General features: G+C 46.1%; 1 protein-coding gene across 2 annotated transcripts in view; it reads left to right on the top strand.

The window, feature by feature from the left end:
• NCAPG2 (non-SMC condensin II complex subunit G2) overlaps positions 1 to 18317 on the top strand; it is a 269347-nt gene that overhangs the window by 69789 nt on the left and 181241 nt on the right. For both annotated transcript variants that reach the window (XM_069211162.1, XM_069211164.1), the window contains one exon: positions 2484 to 2663. In XM_069211162.1, the coding sequence (XP_069067263.1) occupies positions 2484 to 2663 (180 nt within the window). The remainder of the gene's footprint in view (positions 1 to 2483; positions 2664 to 18317) is intronic.

The following is an 18317-nucleotide window of genomic DNA, read 5'->3' as shown; positions in this document are numbered from 1 at the left end:
TCACCTTTCATTATGGAGCAAGAAAATTAATACTGTGCTGTATGCGTAAGCAGAGGAATCAGGCAGCACTTGCTGAGGTCACAATGGGTGTCTGACAAAAGTAAAAGCTTTTGAGGTTATCAGATGGGGTAGGAGTTCCCGCAAAAGAAAAGGTAATTCTTGTCGTTTCCTCCAAATTCATTACTCCAATATCAGATATAGTTGCTCCAAAAGTAATTTCTTGTAAAATTAGTCCACTTGCTCCTCTGAACTTAACTGAGTTTTTCGTTTGTAATGAGACTTACAATGAGGACTTGATGACATCACCCCAGCCGAAAATGTATGCTGTATCCATTTTCTTACTCCTCATATCTATTGCTGAACGTGTGGGGTTTGTCACTGAGTCTCTTTAAGATGCTAATAGACTTCGTCCATAGAGCAATTCAGCAGCAGTCAAATTTGTTGTGGTCACTGGCACCAAGAAAGGCAGACCCTCAAATGTAATTCATACAGAGCTTTTTTATTTTTCTTCAAGCTTTTTAGTTAAGCCCTTGAAGGCCTGTCTCAGTGATTGGGGCATACGCCCACGCTTCCAGGGAATACTATTTACGGTGAACAAGCATATTTAGATTAATTTTGATGCTGTCATATATTGTTTATTCCTTTTAGTAATCCTCTTATTATTTGAATTTTTATCTTTCTTTATAAGCTGTGAGCCTTTTGAGCCCATATCATCCGGTGACATTAATATGGTGCCATGAAAAGCTGTTGTCTGGTGGCTACTCAAAGGATCAAGTAGATGCTAGATCTATCACCTTAAGAACTGTATACATTGTTCTTGATAGATAGAGTGGTGCTCTGAATGCACACCTGTTTTGCTAAACATGGTTGTGGTCTTCCATCTGAGTCAAGAGAATTTTCTCCCTACTTTATTCTTGGCACATTCAACTGAGGTAGCTCAAAATGTGGATTCCTGCAACGCCCTTGAATATACTTTGTGTTTTGCAAATCAGGAGCAAAAGCTTCCACACACTGTGGATAATATCATGCTTGCTAGAGGACAGTAAGAAATTGATGCACTGTGGCTTCTGTAATTCATGATTGCTCTCTATGGCCGAGGTAGTGTCTGTGACCTTACATAGGCCTAGCTCAATCAGTAGAACCTGTGTCATGGATTCCTAGACCTTGACACACCTTTTCTTGTAAGCACACCTTATGCATGGGTGTTAACTGCAAGGTTTATGTTCAGCAGCGTCAACTGATCATGAAAATATATTAAGTTAGGTCTTTCCTTCATATTAATATACCTCGGTTATTAAACTGAGTGCAGAGAAATTAAACTGACTTGAATATTGAGTAGAAACATACATTTACTAAATATTGTTTTTTCATCTCTTCCAATTTGTTTTCATATGTCATGCTAATCAGCCCACAGTGGAAAGTCCTAACTTCATCACATTTTTTAACAGTACCTGCATTTTGCCTGCCTTCATGGGGAACAGTTCTGCAAAGCAATTATTAATCTCTTTTGGTCTAATTGTACTCCTCTGTTCTATTGACAATGTCTTCCTGCATGCTTTTCAGATGTACCTCTACTTTGCACATTGCCCTGCTGCTGTGCCCATTCCCCACATTGTTTCCTACTGTACCTTCACCGCTTCCCAACCTAATCCACATTATAATGCTAATTTCCATGCCTGACCCCACTCTACACCCTTGTTTGCTCCTCACCATGCTTCACGGCAATGTCCACTCACTGTTTCCTACTCCCTCCTGCCCTCCTCATGGAGGCCTGATAATATATACTTTACACACCTGCTCGCAAGCTTAATCCATTTAACTGTTTCCCTACTCGACAACTGTGCCGTGCCCCTAGAGTGCTGGGTGTTTCACCATCCTATAGTCTCCAAAGAATAACAACTTTTTTCTGTTAACTTTGTTTCGGGTATTCTTTAATTTTCAGTCTACGTGATTTAGTCTATGTTGTTGAACTTTGTGACTTAACCCAGTTATTGTAGCGTTCTTGTAGCTATCATACTGACCTTCAGGTAAATTACATGCTTTCTGTTCCTTTTACTTTTTTGTATAGTATGGTACACATTTAAAGGGCAAAATAAAGGAACTGGTGAGGAGTAGGCTAAGCTGGTGTCCTGTACAGATACATCGAGTTTACCATATTTATAACCAGAGGCGCAGGGTGACCAGGGCTACCATATTTACTATGTTTTTATAACATTGTCTGCTTCCACCCTCTTGGTAGTAGATTGATTGCTCAGCATTTCAGCATCACACTCTGTTGGGTTCATCTTTTGACATAAAATGACATTAGCATACTTATGTTCTACTCAGTAAAAAGCAATTACAGTATATATGTATTAGCTTTTTGAATGTTGAAGATTTTCAAATGAAAATGCATTTTGAAACCCAAATCTCTTTCTGTTGTCATGAGACATCCTCCATCTTTCCCTCAGATCTGCTTGATGGGTTTTTTGTATTCCTTTTAGAATCTTTTGGAAGATACTCAGCCAATGGTTCGATCTACAGGTGTGCTTGGAGTTTGTAAAATAACTGCTAAATATTGGGAGATGATCCCACCACAGATCCTCACTGATCTTTTGAAAAAAGTACTTGGAGACCTCTCTTCTGATGTTAGCTCGGCTGATGTTCGCTGCTCAGTTTTCAAGGTAAGGCAATGATTTTGTATGCAGTACAAAATGTGCTGCATTGTGGTCCTCTTGTGTGCCTTGTAAATACACAAGTAAAAAAAAATGGGTCTACAGGTGAGGAAAGCAATAGAATCATTGTGGGTGAGATGAATACAAGAGAACGAAAAAAAAAAAACTTGTAGGGCTGTGAGGTGTAAAATTTGAGCTGGGTGAGTAGAAAGGTTGGTCACCAGAGCACAGTTTGACAGTAGCAAAGTGATGATTGCGTCCCTGGGGTTTATACTTAACTTTGACTTCCATTTCAATCCTTGTTTATTGTAGACTGGATCCAATCATTGGAAATAATACATCTAACAGGTGAATGAATGAACTTTCATTGAAAAGGCTTGGTTTGTTAGTGTCTATGGATTTCAGACCAGAGCTCCAAGCAAAACTAATTGATATGCCTGCACTTCGATCAATCATAACAGATTTGGAGGTGGTGAATGCCGTCTGTGTGCTATCGGAGTGGTGGCCCTTACATTTTGGTGTATGTACCACACATTGCAACATGAAGAAATACCCCAGTGATCGGAGCAAGGTTTCTGCCCTCCCTTTCTTTACTCTTTTTACTTCTCTATTTCTCCTCTGCTGCAAAGAATTTCTGTACCAGCTGTAGGCCTTGTGGAAGTAAATGAAACAACTTATACAAGAAATCATAGAAATAGTGCCCGAACATGAGAGGAAGTTAAAGGTGTATTTCATATCACCGGAGGTGGTCACTCTGTGGGGGTGGGGTGTTAGGGTCTGCAGACACTGTCGAGAACTACACAGTGGGCAAGCTCAAGTTGGGCTTCATCTCTGGAGGGCCTGGGAACCACGCTTGCACCGTTGACCCCTTTCACCTCTGACTAGGTGACTCTGGTGAAGTGGTGCTGTCCGGCGTTGGGTTTTTGGCGGTCTCGGTCCTCACAGTTATTTCTTGGGTTGCCTGCAGATGCAGGATAGCAGTTTCTTTGCTACAAGAGAGTTCCTCTTGGCGATTTGCGAAGCAGTGGCAGCTCTCCTGGTTTCTTGGGGGCTGCAGCAGTAAGACAGGTCAGTTGCTCCTCGAGTGTCTTGTATTAAAGGCAGGTTAGCAGGGTTGGCGCCAAGTCCGTCGTGGTCCTTGGAACAGAAAACTTATTGTTTGTCAACTCACTAAAAGGGGTGAGTAGGTCCTACAAATAGATTGACCTGATAAAATATGACTCGCCATAGCGAGTGGACGAGTAGATTTTCCGATGCCTGCCTAGTATTGTCAGTTTTTGATCTAGGATTACAGATTATTCGTAGGGCTGTAAGATACAGTCCCAGTCGCCCACCCAGGCCTAGACTGGTTGAATCTTCAGGCAGTCCCAGAGAGTATGCATTAACGTTCCTGGATACCCAAAGCCCCACAAGCAACTGTCTGAATCCTCCTTTCCCATATTGGACAACCTTGTTATAGTGTAGTATGCACGCAGAAGTATTTTGAATTGCACCACGCTTAACCATGCCCTGATATCCCCCTCCCTTGACATGCCTTGCACCACTCCTCGACCCTCAGTATTCCCAAATCCGCTTCCCCTACAGTGTGTCTAGGGTCCGCTGACAATTAACAAGATTTTTCTATGGCAGGGAAATATCCTGTCTGCTAAGGGGGGCTGCCAGTATCTGAAACTCACATGGGTGTCTTCTTCCTCCTCCCATAGTTGCTCTCCTGGTACTTCTCCATTGCCTAATGATACTGCCTGTACCGTAAATGTTGGGAGGGTGCCAGTTCAGATTTATTGGAGTTCCTTGAATGATGACAGGCCCTGCCGGCCTCATATAGCCTTTAACTTGGATATCCACATCAAATCCCACTGCCACCAGTACTCTAAGCCTGTCAATTCACCAGCGTGTCCACTTCTCACAGTGGTGTCTCTAGTATTAGTTTCACTTTCCATTCCATTTTTTCCATGGCCATATTTTCACCTCCAGATCCTTTGATGTGTGAGGATTGGCCAGTCTGCTTCTGCTATATAACCACTGCAGATACCAGACAGAACGCATGGCGTGCCTGTCTGCTTGTAGGGGATGGCTCCTGAAGGGAGGCAAATGCCCACTCATTCACCATCAGTAGCTTTGTTGACCAGTAATATAGATGGAAGCCAGGATGGGCGATCCAACCCTCGTACAGGTTTTTGGTAGGCTTTTGCGAGGCTATTCGCAGAATGCCCCCATACCAGTGCAATGTTCAGGTCACTTAATCCACTGTCAAAAAAAATTCTTCAGTGACTTTCTACAGTGTGTTTTGTAGCAGGTATAAGAATTTCAGAAGTGTGATCATTTTAAACAGTATGGCCCTTTTCAGCAGGGATAGCGGGAGCTCTCTCCAGTGTCCCACGACCCTCTTGTACTCCAGCACCCGTCCCAGGACACCTCTGGAATTTTCCTTCATCCTGTGTGGCATGGACTCCAAAGTACCAAAATTTCTCAGCAGCCATTGCAGGAGGCCATGACCAGTGCTCCCCAGAACCTAATTGGACTATGGAAATTCCACCAACTTTTTCCAATTAATATGAATCCCAGAGTACCTACCAAAGGTGTCAATGATTTCAAGAGCCCTGGGTTTTGAGAATTTCAGCTCCGACATGCATAGCAGCATATCATCTTCTGCTGTGTTCCATTTGTATCCAACAGGAGAGAACTGGGATGGAGGTTTTCTGTGTCTTGTCCCCCATCCCCAGAGCAGACACTGACACCACCCTTGGACTCACCTTGGCAATCGGAGTGATGTGAAACGGGCATACCCACCATATAAAGTTCTTCATGAAGCCCATCCTGTCCAGCACTTCCAGCAGGAAATTCCATTCCACTGAATTGAAGTTTCTCTCAGCATCCAGCTCAGGAGGAGAGTGGGGTTTCCCAGGGTCCCTTATCCATGCCAGACACTCTAAGAGCCATTGCAGAGTATGATGATTGGCCCGCACCAGCATAATCCTGACTGATCCGGAGAAATCCTTTTATCAATCACCTATGTGGGGGGTTACTAATATTTTGGCCTAGATCTTCACTTCGCTGTGTACTTGTTGGAGGCGCATTGGTCAGGAGGTTTGCCCTCCTCGTATATGAGTAATATAGTGGACGTTTTCAAATCCTGGGGCAAATTCCTGGCCTCTCTAACTGCGTAGAGTAGTTTCCTGAGCTGATGTCCCATACACCTGAAAACCTCAGGGAGGTAGCCATTTGGACCCAAGGCTTTCTCCCTCTGCAACTGATGTATTGCTTTGTGAATCCCCTCCACACTAATCTCTTTATCTTGCAATAATGCACCATCAAGGACTTGGGTAAGAAGATCATTCAGAAAACTCTGGAGATTTTAGGCCTGGACGGCCCCCATGTCTGTATAATTCTGCAAGATGAGCTGCAGAGGAGTGGACCAGTTTGTCCATCACCCAAACAAATAGTCCCCTTGGCATTCTCCACTTGGTATATCTAGTGCCTCCCTTCCTCCAGTTTTGTTATCCATCCAATCAGTTTCCCTGCCTAGTTCCCACCTTATACAGCTTATGATCTGAATTGGGCCCATATCACATCATCTGTCAGACGTTTATACTTTAGTCTAGATGGGCCTACCCTATGGAGAAGCTCTGGACAAAGCCTATAAGTATATTCTCCTTCCACTTCACCATTTTTACCTCTAATTCAAGCAGTTCCTGTTTCTCTCTCTTCTTCCCAGCTATGTGGGCAATGGGGATCTCTCTACTGCCTTGTAGGCCTCCCAAATTGCGACTTCTGATTCCACTGACCCTGCGTTCTCTTTAAAAAATATAACTCTGTGGTGTCTCTCAGCAGTTGCCTCGTGTTCCAAATTCTCCAGTTCCTAAGGGTCTAATCTCCATGAGGGTCAGTCCTAATGGGGTCGCACTGTCTTACTAGTTGTGAGCAGGGAGTGATCTCAGGTTTCCCTTGGCAGATAACGCATGTCCTGGAAGTATTGTGCCTGTGCCTGTGCCTGAAAGACCTGCATGTAATCCAACCTGGACGTAGACCCTCCAGTCACCGCAGCATATAAAAATATCTCTCCATGGGGTGTGTTTCCCTTCAGAAATAGTCCTGGGGCCTCTACGGAAGTGTGTAATCAGGTATCTCTACCTGTCCTCTGCACCCTTTGCACCAGTCTGTCATGGCCCACCGCATGATAAGATCCAGGTCTCTGCCTATGACAGTGAAGGCTTGTGGAATCTATACCAGCCATGTTCCCAGTTTCTGGAACATCTGTGTCTCCTGTCCTGGCGGAAAGTACCTGTAGAAAGCTGGCTTCTCATAAGTTATATCAAGATGAGATATACTGTGCAAAGAGTTCAGGGGTTCCCTTACTAGTGGACAGGGCTTGCTGTGGCAATCCCAAGATGCTCTTTTAGGGGTTAGTGTGGTCGAGCAGCCTTAGGCTTATCAGAGAGGAGTGTGAGACATCTGCAAATACACACATAGTCAATAAATGAGACACACGACACACTAAGAAGATCAGCACCAATTTACAAAAATAACAAGTATCTTTATAAATGTTTGTCACCAGAATCAATACAATCATGTAAGTACCTTTTGCAAGAGAGATTTTTACAGTTTTGAAAAGTCAACATAGGGCAAGTCTTGGTAGCTGCAATGATAGCCTATGTAGGAACAACAAATATGGCAAACCGAGCGAAGCGACTTAGAAGACGGTTCACCCTGACTTAAGGTGAGTATTGGGCAAGTGTCAAGACCGCACCAGCAGGTCACACTGGGCTGCCCTGGGGTGGCCGGGTTCAGAGGTGTAGTGCAGTGTCGGGTGCCCGACAATATTCAATGGGGATCGATCCAGTTGGAAAGAGGCTGCAGGTTAGGACTAGGTGCCCAGTTTGGATGAGCCACTGAGTGGGCTCAGGTCTTGCGATGCTTGGGGATATAGGGACAACAGTTCTCCTTGGTCCGGGGTGGCTGGGTGCAGAGGGTTCTTGGACCGTTGGAGTATAGGTGACCACAGAAACAGGCTTCAAGCATGGACTGTGGACCAGTCCGGGTGAACCAGTGAGTGGGCTCACGTCTCACGAGCCTGGTGGATGCAGAGACACCAGTGGTCCTCTTCTCCTTGGTCCAGGGTGTCTGGGTGCAGAGGTGCAGTGGACCTTCTGGTTTCCTGTTACCGGAGACTCTTAAAGGGGGCCTGCCAAAGAGACTGCAGGCGTCGAAGTGAAGGTTGCAGTGGGTAAACGCACAATGGACTTTGCCGCTGGCGAGACTGGGGACCAAGGTGGCACCGTTGGCCCACTTTCACATGAGCTAGGAGGCTCAGATGCAGTGGTGCAGTCCGGTGGTTTTGGCGGTCCAAAGTCCTCTTCAGTGGTTCTTGGGCGCCTGCATGTATGCAGGGGAGCAGCTCCGCTCCTCCATAGGAGTTCCGTGGAGCTGGGGTGAAGGCTTGCAGTGTTCCTGAGCTTTTGGACTTTTCATTAGCTTGAGGACGAGGCGATTTTGGCGCGATTGTCGAAGTTGGCTGGCAGAGTTGGCGCCCAGTCCGTCACTGGTCTTCAGTTCTCGCTTTTGCGTCTCCGGAGTGTCATCCTTTTTCAGGTCAGCAGGATCTGATTTCCTGGTGCCAAGGCCACCCCTAAATACTGAATTTATGGGTGTTTCGGGGAGTGTAGGGTAGTAGCCAATAGGCTACTTACCCCTGGGTTACTACCCCAACCACTTCCTGTAGGAAGTGGGCATAACCCTGTCCCAGAGATCCTAATTCTGTCAACACCAGGATGGCAGACTTCTAAATGTGGTGTCTACATTCGGCAACTCACCTTAAGGGTGGGACTGACCTATGGGGTGGACACACCTCTCAGACTACTAATGTTCTTGCCTGTCCATGGGCAAAATGTATCACGAGGGGGGCAGGGGGGAAGGGGTGGGGGACGTTGGCATTCTCTCCTTCAAGGGAAGCCAGATCTACATATGAAGGGCAATGGACTTCTTTGAAGCCCCCATCCTTAGAATGCAGATTCACAGGTCATCCTGTGGGGAGGGGTGTGCTAACACCCCTGCTAGAGCAGGCTTTGTTCCTGTCCTCCCAAGAGCAAAGGCTGTCATCCCAGGGGGGTCATAAACACACCTGGTGGTGGATGGGCAGTTAGAACTGGTCAGGCAGCACACAGGTAACTGGTAGGTTTTCAGGGGGCACCTCTAAAGTCCCTTCTGTGTGCATGTATTAGTAAGTCTATCACCGGCATCAGTGGGGTTTATTAATACGAGATGTTTGATACTAAATGTCCCTATTTTCAGTGGAGCCATCATGTGTCCATCAAATGGACTTAAAAATGCTTCACTATCACTCACTATATCTGAGAATCGACAAACACATAGCAGAGGCATATCTGTTCTTGCATATAGTTCCTCACAGGTAATATATTGCACCATTCCTTATGACTGTAAGGCCTACTGGAGGTATGACTTACATGTATTGCATGCAGTGTTAGGAGACATGGCACACAAGCTGAGTGCCGTGTTGTGTTTTCATTTTTAACTTTGCCAGGACACGCAGCCTGCATTGATAGTCTGCATGTGCTAGGTGAGGGGTCCCTGAGGGTGGCACAATACATGCTGCAGCTCTTGGGGACGCTCTTTGGTACCCATGCCTAGGTACCAGGGGTACCATTTACTGGGGACTTGCAGGGGTCCCAAAGATTTGTCCAATTGGGAAAAAATTTCACAGTTTTAGGGAAAGAGATCTGGCACTGGGACCTGGTTTGCAGGAACCACATGCACTTTTAGTCAAAATTGCATCAAATACCAAGCAACAAATTGGGGTCCATGTAAAAAAGGGGTACTTTCCTATAACCCCACCCCCAATGAAAAGAATGAGACTAACCTTTTGCATGAGAGTAAGGCCATCTGCGTTGGTGTGGTCAGTCCCAGGTCTGTGTTCCTCGATGGACCACCTCAACAGTTTGTGGTTTTCACCTTTAATTTGCATCAGCCACCCAAGAGGCCTATGGTTAGTTTGAACAAGGAAGTGAGAACCAAACAGGTATGGTCTCAACTTCTTCAGGGACCAGACCACAGTAAAGGCTTTCCTCTCAATGGCACTCCAACACTGCTGTCTGGGGAGTAACCTTCTAATGAAAGCAACAGGTTGGTCATGGCTAACATCATCATTGGTTTGGTATAGGATTGCTCCTATCCCATGATCAGAGGCAATTGTTTCCACTATGAACTCTCTTTAAATAATCTGGAACTTTTAGAATGGGTGCTGAGTACATTGCTTCCTTCAGAGTGTCAAAAACGTTTTGACAGCTCACTGTCCAGTGTACTTTCTTTGGCGTTTTCATGGGTTTCAACTCTGAGGGGTGCCACAATGGCACCGTACCCTTCACAAACCTCCAGTAGTACATACCCTGACTTGGGTCTGAGTGGTTGGGGCTTCCCAGTCTAAAATTGTCTGGGTCTTGAGTTGTAGTGGTTGAACTTGGCCTCCACCTACAAGGTGATCCCAGTATACAACAGTTTCCTGCCCTATCTGACACTTACTTGCCTTGATAGTGAGGCCTGCATTTCACAGAGCTTCAAGGACATTGCCAAGGATGTATCGGGTGATCCTGCCAAGTGGAGCTAGAGATAGCAATTTCATCAAGAAATGCTGCTCTAAAAGCTTCCAGCCCAGCAAGTATTTTGTTTCTCAACCGTTGGAAGGTGGCAGGGGCATTCGTTTACCCAAATGGTATAACAGTGAACTGGTAGTGTCCTTCTGGGTTCGGGAATGCTAATCTTTCTTTTGCTCCAGGGGTCAGACTGATTTGCCAGTACCTGATGTCAAATCAAAACTACTGAGAAACTTGGCTGCCCCTAACCTGTCAATAAGTTCATCTGCTATTGGAAGAGGATGAGCATCTGTCTTGGTGACTGCATTGAGACCTCTACCCATTTACCCCTAACTCGAGCATCTTGCCTACTTTGGCTCTGATGCTATCATTCACTTGGTCAGACTGTCTATAGATTTTGCTCCTGACAAGCATGTGGTCACCAGTGTCCACATCATGGACACACCAATGAGTCTGACCTGTGGGCAGGTAAAAAAAAAAAAAACTCAGTATACTGCTGTAGGACTTGCCTGCAGTCCGCTTGCTGCTGGGCAGTGCGTGTGTCTGAAAAGACTACTCCATCAACTGACCTATATTTGGGGCTGAAGGAGAGGAGGTCAGGGAGAGGCCCACTCTCTTCTTTCTGATCCTCATCACTGACCATCAGCATGTCCACATCATCCCTGCCATTGAAGAGCATTAGATGGTTCACATGGATGACCCTGTGAGGATTCCTGGGCTTGCCTAGGCCAACCAGGTAGGTGATCTCACTCTTCTTTCAAGGATAGGGTAAGGACCACTCTGTATGTCCTGGAGTGCCCTGGAAGCCACAAGCTCAAGTATCAACACCTTCTGTCCTTGATGGTACTACACCATGACAGCCTTCTGGTCATATCGGAGCTTCTGAAGATCTTGGCTGGCCTCAAGGTTTTTGGATGTTATCTCCAGTGTACTCAGCTGTCCTAGAACGTAGGCCCAACACATAGTCCACAATGTTTTGCTTGGAATCTTTGAGAAACTTCACTAAGCCTTCCCCTACTAAACACAGTACCCCACTAAGACTATGTCCATACAGACGTTCAAAGGGGGAAAAACCTACTCCCTTCTGTGGCACGTCTCTGTTGGCGAAAAGCAAGCATGGTAACAGGATGGCTCATCTTCTTATGAGTTTTTCAGGGAGTCCTGCAATCATGCCATTCATGGTTTTGTTGAATCTCTCAACTAAACCATTTACTTGCAGGCCTGAAATTCTACTGGCCCACTTGCTATGGCGAGCCATATCTTATCAGGTCGAGCCATTTTTAGGACCTACTCGCCCCTTCTGGCGAGTTGACAAAGAACAGGTGTTCTGTTAAGTCAGAAAGTGGAGGAACAGTAAAGATGCCATTAAATCTGGTTCTTGTCACATTTGGTATGTGTTCAGAGACAGGTCAAAAGTCAGTTTGTCTTGTAATTAATTTTACTTCTCACTGCAGAGTTCCAGGATCTTGTCAGGTTTTTCCTAACACACATTTAAATAGATAAGTCAACTGTACAAATAATTACAAAATATATTTCAGTTGTTGTGAAAGCCCATTGTTTGCACTTCTTTGTGACGAAATAGGATACAAATAAATCTGAACACTTTACTCAGTTATGTGCCAAGAAAATAAATATATATATATATATATATATATATATATATATATATATATATATATATATATGTATGTGTGTTTTCTGAAACCCAAGAACACAATTTTCACAGATTAATACATTTTAGAGTTTTATCATTAAAGCTGCAAGTTAGTAGGAGGGTTTTTGGACATTTCTTGGAAATGTTCTCTCTGTAAATGACCGTGTGCATGCAACCACATCATGCGCTAGTAATATATGTATTAAAAGTGAGTGTTTAAACATAAACTGAGAAACACTCCTGCCCTAATGGCAATGCTATTAGTAAACTAAGAGGCAAGTAATAAATTGTGTTGGCTAGGTTCTTTTTATACATAGAGCGAATGCTTTGTCTATTTAATCAAACAAAGAAGTTTTTTTTGTAACCAGAAATGCTAAGCTCACATATTTGAAGGTACCCTCATATGAGACAATAAAGAACAAGGCGACTCTGTGAACTAAAATATTTGACTAGGATCACATAATTTGACGGGTCAAGTACATTACAGTTATGGTCGTGTAGATTATTCCAGTTACTCGACCTGCAGGTCTAGTAACATTTTTATGGTTTTCTGAGGCCTGACTTGTAGGTGATATGAGGTAATAAACTTATGAGTCGCTCCACATTCATTGCATATTGCCTTGAGGTATCCTGACATGAAGTTACTACCTCTGTCTGATATCCCCTCCTTAGGGTACCCCACTCTGGTAAAAATACTGATCAGGGCCCAGGCAACTGCAGGAGTTGTGGTAGCTTCAGCATACCTGGTGGCATGATAAAATAACCACCAGGATAAATCTGTTCCCTGATGGTGTTTGAGGGCATAAGGGGGCAACAATGTCAATCCCTACCCTTTCAAATGGAAACCCAACCACTGGAGGTGGGATCAAGGGGGCCTTTGGGTAGCCACCTGTCTTGCCATTCGCTTGACTGGTGACGCTGGAGTTGCAAAACTCCTTCACCTTCTGGGACATAGCTGGTGAGTAGTAGTGAGATACCAACCTACTCCACTCTTTGGCCTGTCCAAGGTGCCTAGCTAAGAGGATGTCATAAGCCAAAGTGCATAGTAACTCTGTGTACTTCTGAGACACTACCACTCTACTAGTGGCACCAGGTTTGGGGGTCTCTGGCCTCCGTATACATGAGTCCCTCCTTGCAGTAGTTTGTGGGAGAAACTGACATTTCCCTTTTCCTGGAAAGCAGCTTGCTGTCTCAGGCTGTCAAGAGTGGAGCAAGTCCGCTGTTCACGGCACAGCTCTTCCATAGAGGGTTCCCCTGGCCTAGGAGCTCTGCCATGTAAGGCCTAAGTTCCTGGGGCTCAGTTCCTTCAAGGGCTGATGGGTCTTCTCCCTCAGGAAATGGGACCTGACTTGGGGCTGCTCCGAAGCTGGCTCACCAGACTTCCTGCATTTTCTCTTGAAGGGCTGAGCCATTATTCCAGGCACCTTTTTTCACCCTGAGCTTTGCACTGTACACACACCCATTCAGGTATTCCCAGCATAGCTGCATGGTTCTTTCTTTCGATCTCAGCCCATGCTTGGTACTCCTGATCATTTCTAGCAGACTGGCTACAGGAAGTGTAGAGGATGCCACCACCTTCTTCTGGCCAGTAACCCCTCCCCACTCTGAGGATACCATTGCCATGGAATGCACCATAGCTTGATTGTCCGCATTGGTGACAGTGGAAGTTGCACCAGTCAGGTTCTGCTCTGGGGATAATATTTTTTCAGTCACCATGGTGACACCTGCACCAGTATCCCTCAGTGCTTCAACTCTGATCCCAGTAATATGAGGCTGTTGTCTGTATTTCTCCAGATTACTGGGCCAGACAGCCAGGGCATCTACACCCACCCCACCCTACCCCACCCCACCCCACCCTCAGAGTCTAAAGTTGCCTCTCTGAGCTTTCTGACATGGACAGGGCCCACCTGGGATCCCATCTGGAAACTTACCACTGCACCAAAAGCTGTAGGTGCACTAGGGGGGATTATTTTTGGAACAGGCACGGTCTCCAGTTCGGTGCCCGTTGGCTTTGCAATGACAGCACCAAGCCTTCTTAGGGTTCCAGTTCGTGCCCTCATACCCTCCCTTGGACTGTCTTGTATCGGGGTTTTTGGGATCCTTTAGAAGACTTTTTATTTTTATTTTTAGACTGGTCACCATCTTTCCCTTGGGTGGGGGGCTTAGCAACCCTTTTCTTTTTGTCACCACTACCATGAGTTGTCTTGGATAACCCTAGTCTTGACCCAGTGATCTGCCTTCTTTCCCAATTCTTGGGAGGAAATTAGACCTAGGTCTACCAGATGCTGATACAACTTTTCAGAAACATAGTTACTTAACAGAAGCACTTTCATAATAAGATTATAAAGCCCATCACCTGGTTCCCTTTTAACCAGCCACCCAGTGTTTTGACTCAATAAAATCTACCCAGGATTGACTAGAGGGTTTCCTGGTCTTCCTGAAATTGATCCTGTATTCCTCAGTTGCGAGTCCAAAGCCTCTAAGGGTGCCCTTCATGGGGTCATAGGACTCCGCATCTCCCTCATTCATTGTTAGGAGCCTATCCCTACACTCTCCTGAGATTAGCTTCCAAAGTAGAAAGCCCCAATTCTTTTGGCTGTTTCCTAATTTTTCAAGCCCTTTCAAAAGCTGTAAATCACTTGGTGATCTCATCACCATGTACAAACATCCCTTTGGGGATGTTAGGTCAAAAGCATCTTCCTTCTCATTATTTAAAATGTTGCTGCCACCAGAGATGGGTCATAGGCCCATCTCAGGTCTCACTTTCTCTGTAGCTAAGAGTTTAGACTCTTAATTCTGTCCATTTAGGTAACTTCTAGAATCCAGCATCTTCACTGTCTTTCTCCTGGGGTACTATCAGAAGTGCTTCTTGTGGTGTTACTGTCAGTGGCATTGTGGAGGGATTCATCATACTCTTCCACATCCTCTTCACTCTCAGGAGGGGCTACTGTGCTTGCCATGGCTCTATCATTTTCTGCAAGCAGCTGCTGCAGATGTGCTTTTGTGGGTTTAGACCCAATGGCAAGTTCCTATGCTTGGCAGAGGGCCTTACGTTGGGTGCACTTAAGGTTTTGGTTTGGTAGGGGCCCAGGCTGAGCTCTTGGGATGTGCCTGCTGCCTCAGTCATGGCTGTACATTAGTGTGATCTTTTTAGAAACTTAGTCTAAGTCTTACTCTAAAGGGCCTAACTTACCAAAAGTATTTTCAAATTCTAAACAGTTTGGACTTGGAGACTTAACTCAAGGCCATTCAATATATTTTGAACAATTTGGAAAAAATCTAAGATTAGAAAAATGTTTCCTAACTACAGACAATTTGGATTCCTTAGTGGTATCACTTATTAACCGAGTTGTACAGCAAATGTCAAGTCTTATACCCCACTGATGTGCCACCAATATAGGGAGCTGGCTCTTTATATGTTATATCAAAATGAGATGTACCATACAGAGTGTCCAGGTGATCCCTTAATAGTGGACAGGGTTACCTCAAGCAATCCAAAAGTGCTCTTTTAGGCGGTAGTGTGGTTGAGCAGCCTTAGGATTAACAGAGGAGTGTGAGACATCTGCAAATACACACACATTGTCAATAAATGAGACGCACAACTCAATAAGAATATCCACACTGATTTACAAAAATAACAAGTATGGTTTGGCACCAGAATCAATGTGATCAGGTAAGTACTATTTGCAAGAGATACTTTACATTTCAGAAATGTTGACTGCATTTCTTGAAAGCTGCAGTGTTATCCTATGGCAAACAAGTAGAGTACAGTGAGTTACGAGACCAATCGCCTGGGCATAAGGTGAGTATTGGGCAAGGGTCAGAACCACACCAGCAGGTCACACCGGGCGGCACTGGGGCAGCCAGGTGCAGAGGTGTAGTGCGCGGTTAGGTGCCCAATGTTAGTCAATGGGGATCGGTCCAGTTGGAAAGAGGCTGCTGGGTAGGACTAATTGTCCAGTTTGGGTGAGCCACAAAGTAGGCTCAGGTCTTGAGATGCTCAGGGATCTAGGGACCCTAATAGTCCTCTTCTCTGGTCTGGGGGGGCCAGGTGCAGAGGATTCTTAGACAGTCTGGTGTCCATCACCAGTCGCAGTGGACGGGGGCCCACAGAAACAGTTTGCAGGTGTGGACTGGGGAGCGGTCTGGGTGAGCCAAAAAGTGGGCTTAAGTCTCATGAGCCTGGGGAACACAGAGGCACCATCAGTCTTCTCCTCGTTCCAGGTCGTCTCGGTGCAGAGGTTCAGTGGACCATTGGGGTTGCCGTCATCAGAGGCAGTTGCGTTTGAGGTGGGCCTGCACAAAGACTGTAGGCATCAGAGTGAAGGTTGCAGTGGGGAAACCAACAATGGACTTTGTCTCTGGAGAGGCTGGGGACCAGGTTGGCACTGCTGACCCACTTCAACATAGGCTAGGAGGCTTGGGTGCAGTGGTGCTGCGTGGTGGAGGTTTTGGCGGTCCGGAGTCCTCATCAGCGCTTTCTTGATGCCTGCAAGGATGCAGGGGTGCAGCTCCACCACAAAACAGGAGTGCTGGGGTGATGGCTGGCAGTCTTCCAGGGCTTTTGGAAGTTTCAACAACTGGAGGACGAGGTGACTTTGGTACGATTGTCGAAGTTTGCAGGCAGGCTGGCAGGGTTGGCGCGGAGTCTGTCACCGGTCTTCAGTTCTCGTTTTTGCATCTCTGGAGTTTCCTTCTTCCTCAGGTCAGCAGGCTCTGATTTCTTGGTGCCAGGGCCTTGCCTAAATACTGCATTTACGGGTATTTTGGGGAGTGTAGGTTAGTAGCCAATGGGCTATTTACCCCTGCGTTCACTACACCCCCCTATATGACCGCTTCCTGTGGGAGGAGGACAGAACCCCCTCACAGGGTTCCTAAATCTGCCAACACCAAGATGTCAGATTTCTAAATGTGGTGTCCACATCAGACAGCTCACCTTAAGGGTGTGATTGACCTGAGCGGTGGACAGACCTCCCTGACTACTAATTTTCCTGCCTGTCCAGGTGCCAAATGCGACCTGTGGTGGGGTGGGGGGGGGGGGGGGTTGTTGGCCTCCTTTCCTTTGAGGGAATCCAGACCTACATATCAAGGGCGCTGGGCTTCTTTGAAACCACTGGCCTTTGAATGCAGATTCACAGGTGATCTTTTTGTGCTAACACCCCTGCCAGAGGAGGCTTTTGTTTCTGTCTGCCAGAGAGCAAAAGATCTTCCCCCGGGGGGGGCAGAAATGTTTCTGGTGGTGGCAGGCCGGTTAGAACTGGTCAGCCAGCACATGGATAACTGGTAGGTTTTCAGGGTCCCCCTCGAAGGCCCTCTCTGGGTGCATGTATTAATAAATCCATCACTGGCATTAGTGAGGGTTTATTAATAGAAGATGGTTTGATACTGAACATCCCTATTTTCAGTGAAGCCATTATGTAGCTGGGGGAGTCGTATTAACCATTGTGCAGCACATGTGCTCAAAATGGTTTTCCTGTCACTGTCTCTGAGAATCGACAAAGACATAGCAAGGGCATATTTGCTGTCGCAGATAGGTCTTCACACGTGGTATAATGCATGTATATGTTAGGGTTGTAAGGCCTACTGTAGAGGTGACTTACATATATTGCGTGCAGTATTAGGAGGCACGACACACAGACTGTGTGCCATGTTCTCCTTTTTAGCTGCACCAAAACACGCAGCCTGCATTGGTAGTGTATAGGTGCTAGGCAAATGTTCCCTGAGGGTGGCACAATACGTGCTGCAGCCCTTGAGGGCCCTCTTTGGTTCCCATGCCCTAGGTGCCAGGGGTACCATTTACTAAGGACTTACTGGGGTGCCAAAGGTTTGGCCAATTTGAGAATAATTGCAGTGTTTTAGGGAAAGATCTGGCACTGGGTACCCGGTTAGCAGAAACCCAGTGCACTTTCATTAGAAACTGCATCAAATACCAGGCAAAAAGTCGGGGTGACTGTGCCAAAGAGGGGCACTTTCCTACAGTACCCTGAAGCCAGTACCAACCACCCCCTATTCCACTCCCCCCACAAGCACTGCGCAGCCCCCACCATGGTGAGGCCATGTCTTGGTCCCCTTGATTAAGAGCGACTTCTTTATTAGTGTACCCTTTTCCCCATCCCCAAGAGCCTGAGGTGACCCCAGTGTTCACAATGACAGTATAGCGACCCCTCCCCCAAGAAGGCACAGTAGTTCCCTACTAGATACAGCTCTTGTAGTAATACAGTGTCTGGGTAATTTCTGAGAAGGAAGTGGGCACCACCACTCTTACGTTTGTTACCCAGCCCATTAACTTTCCAGGAGAGACTTTTTAGCCCTTTCAAATGGTTTCAGGACTTGTCGGCCTGTTGTCCATGAAAGCAAGGGAGCCTATCTCCAATTGTCCCTTGCTTGAGTCTCTGTGCATATACG

Source organism: Pleurodeles waltl, chromosome 10 (genome assembly GCF_031143425.1).
Source record: "Pleurodeles waltl isolate 20211129_DDA chromosome 10, aPleWal1.hap1.20221129, whole genome shotgun sequence".
In the NCBI taxonomy this organism is placed as follows: domain Eukaryota; kingdom Metazoa; phylum Chordata; class Amphibia; order Caudata; family Salamandridae; genus Pleurodeles; species Pleurodeles waltl.
This window is presented reverse-complemented; position numbering and strand designations above follow the sequence as displayed.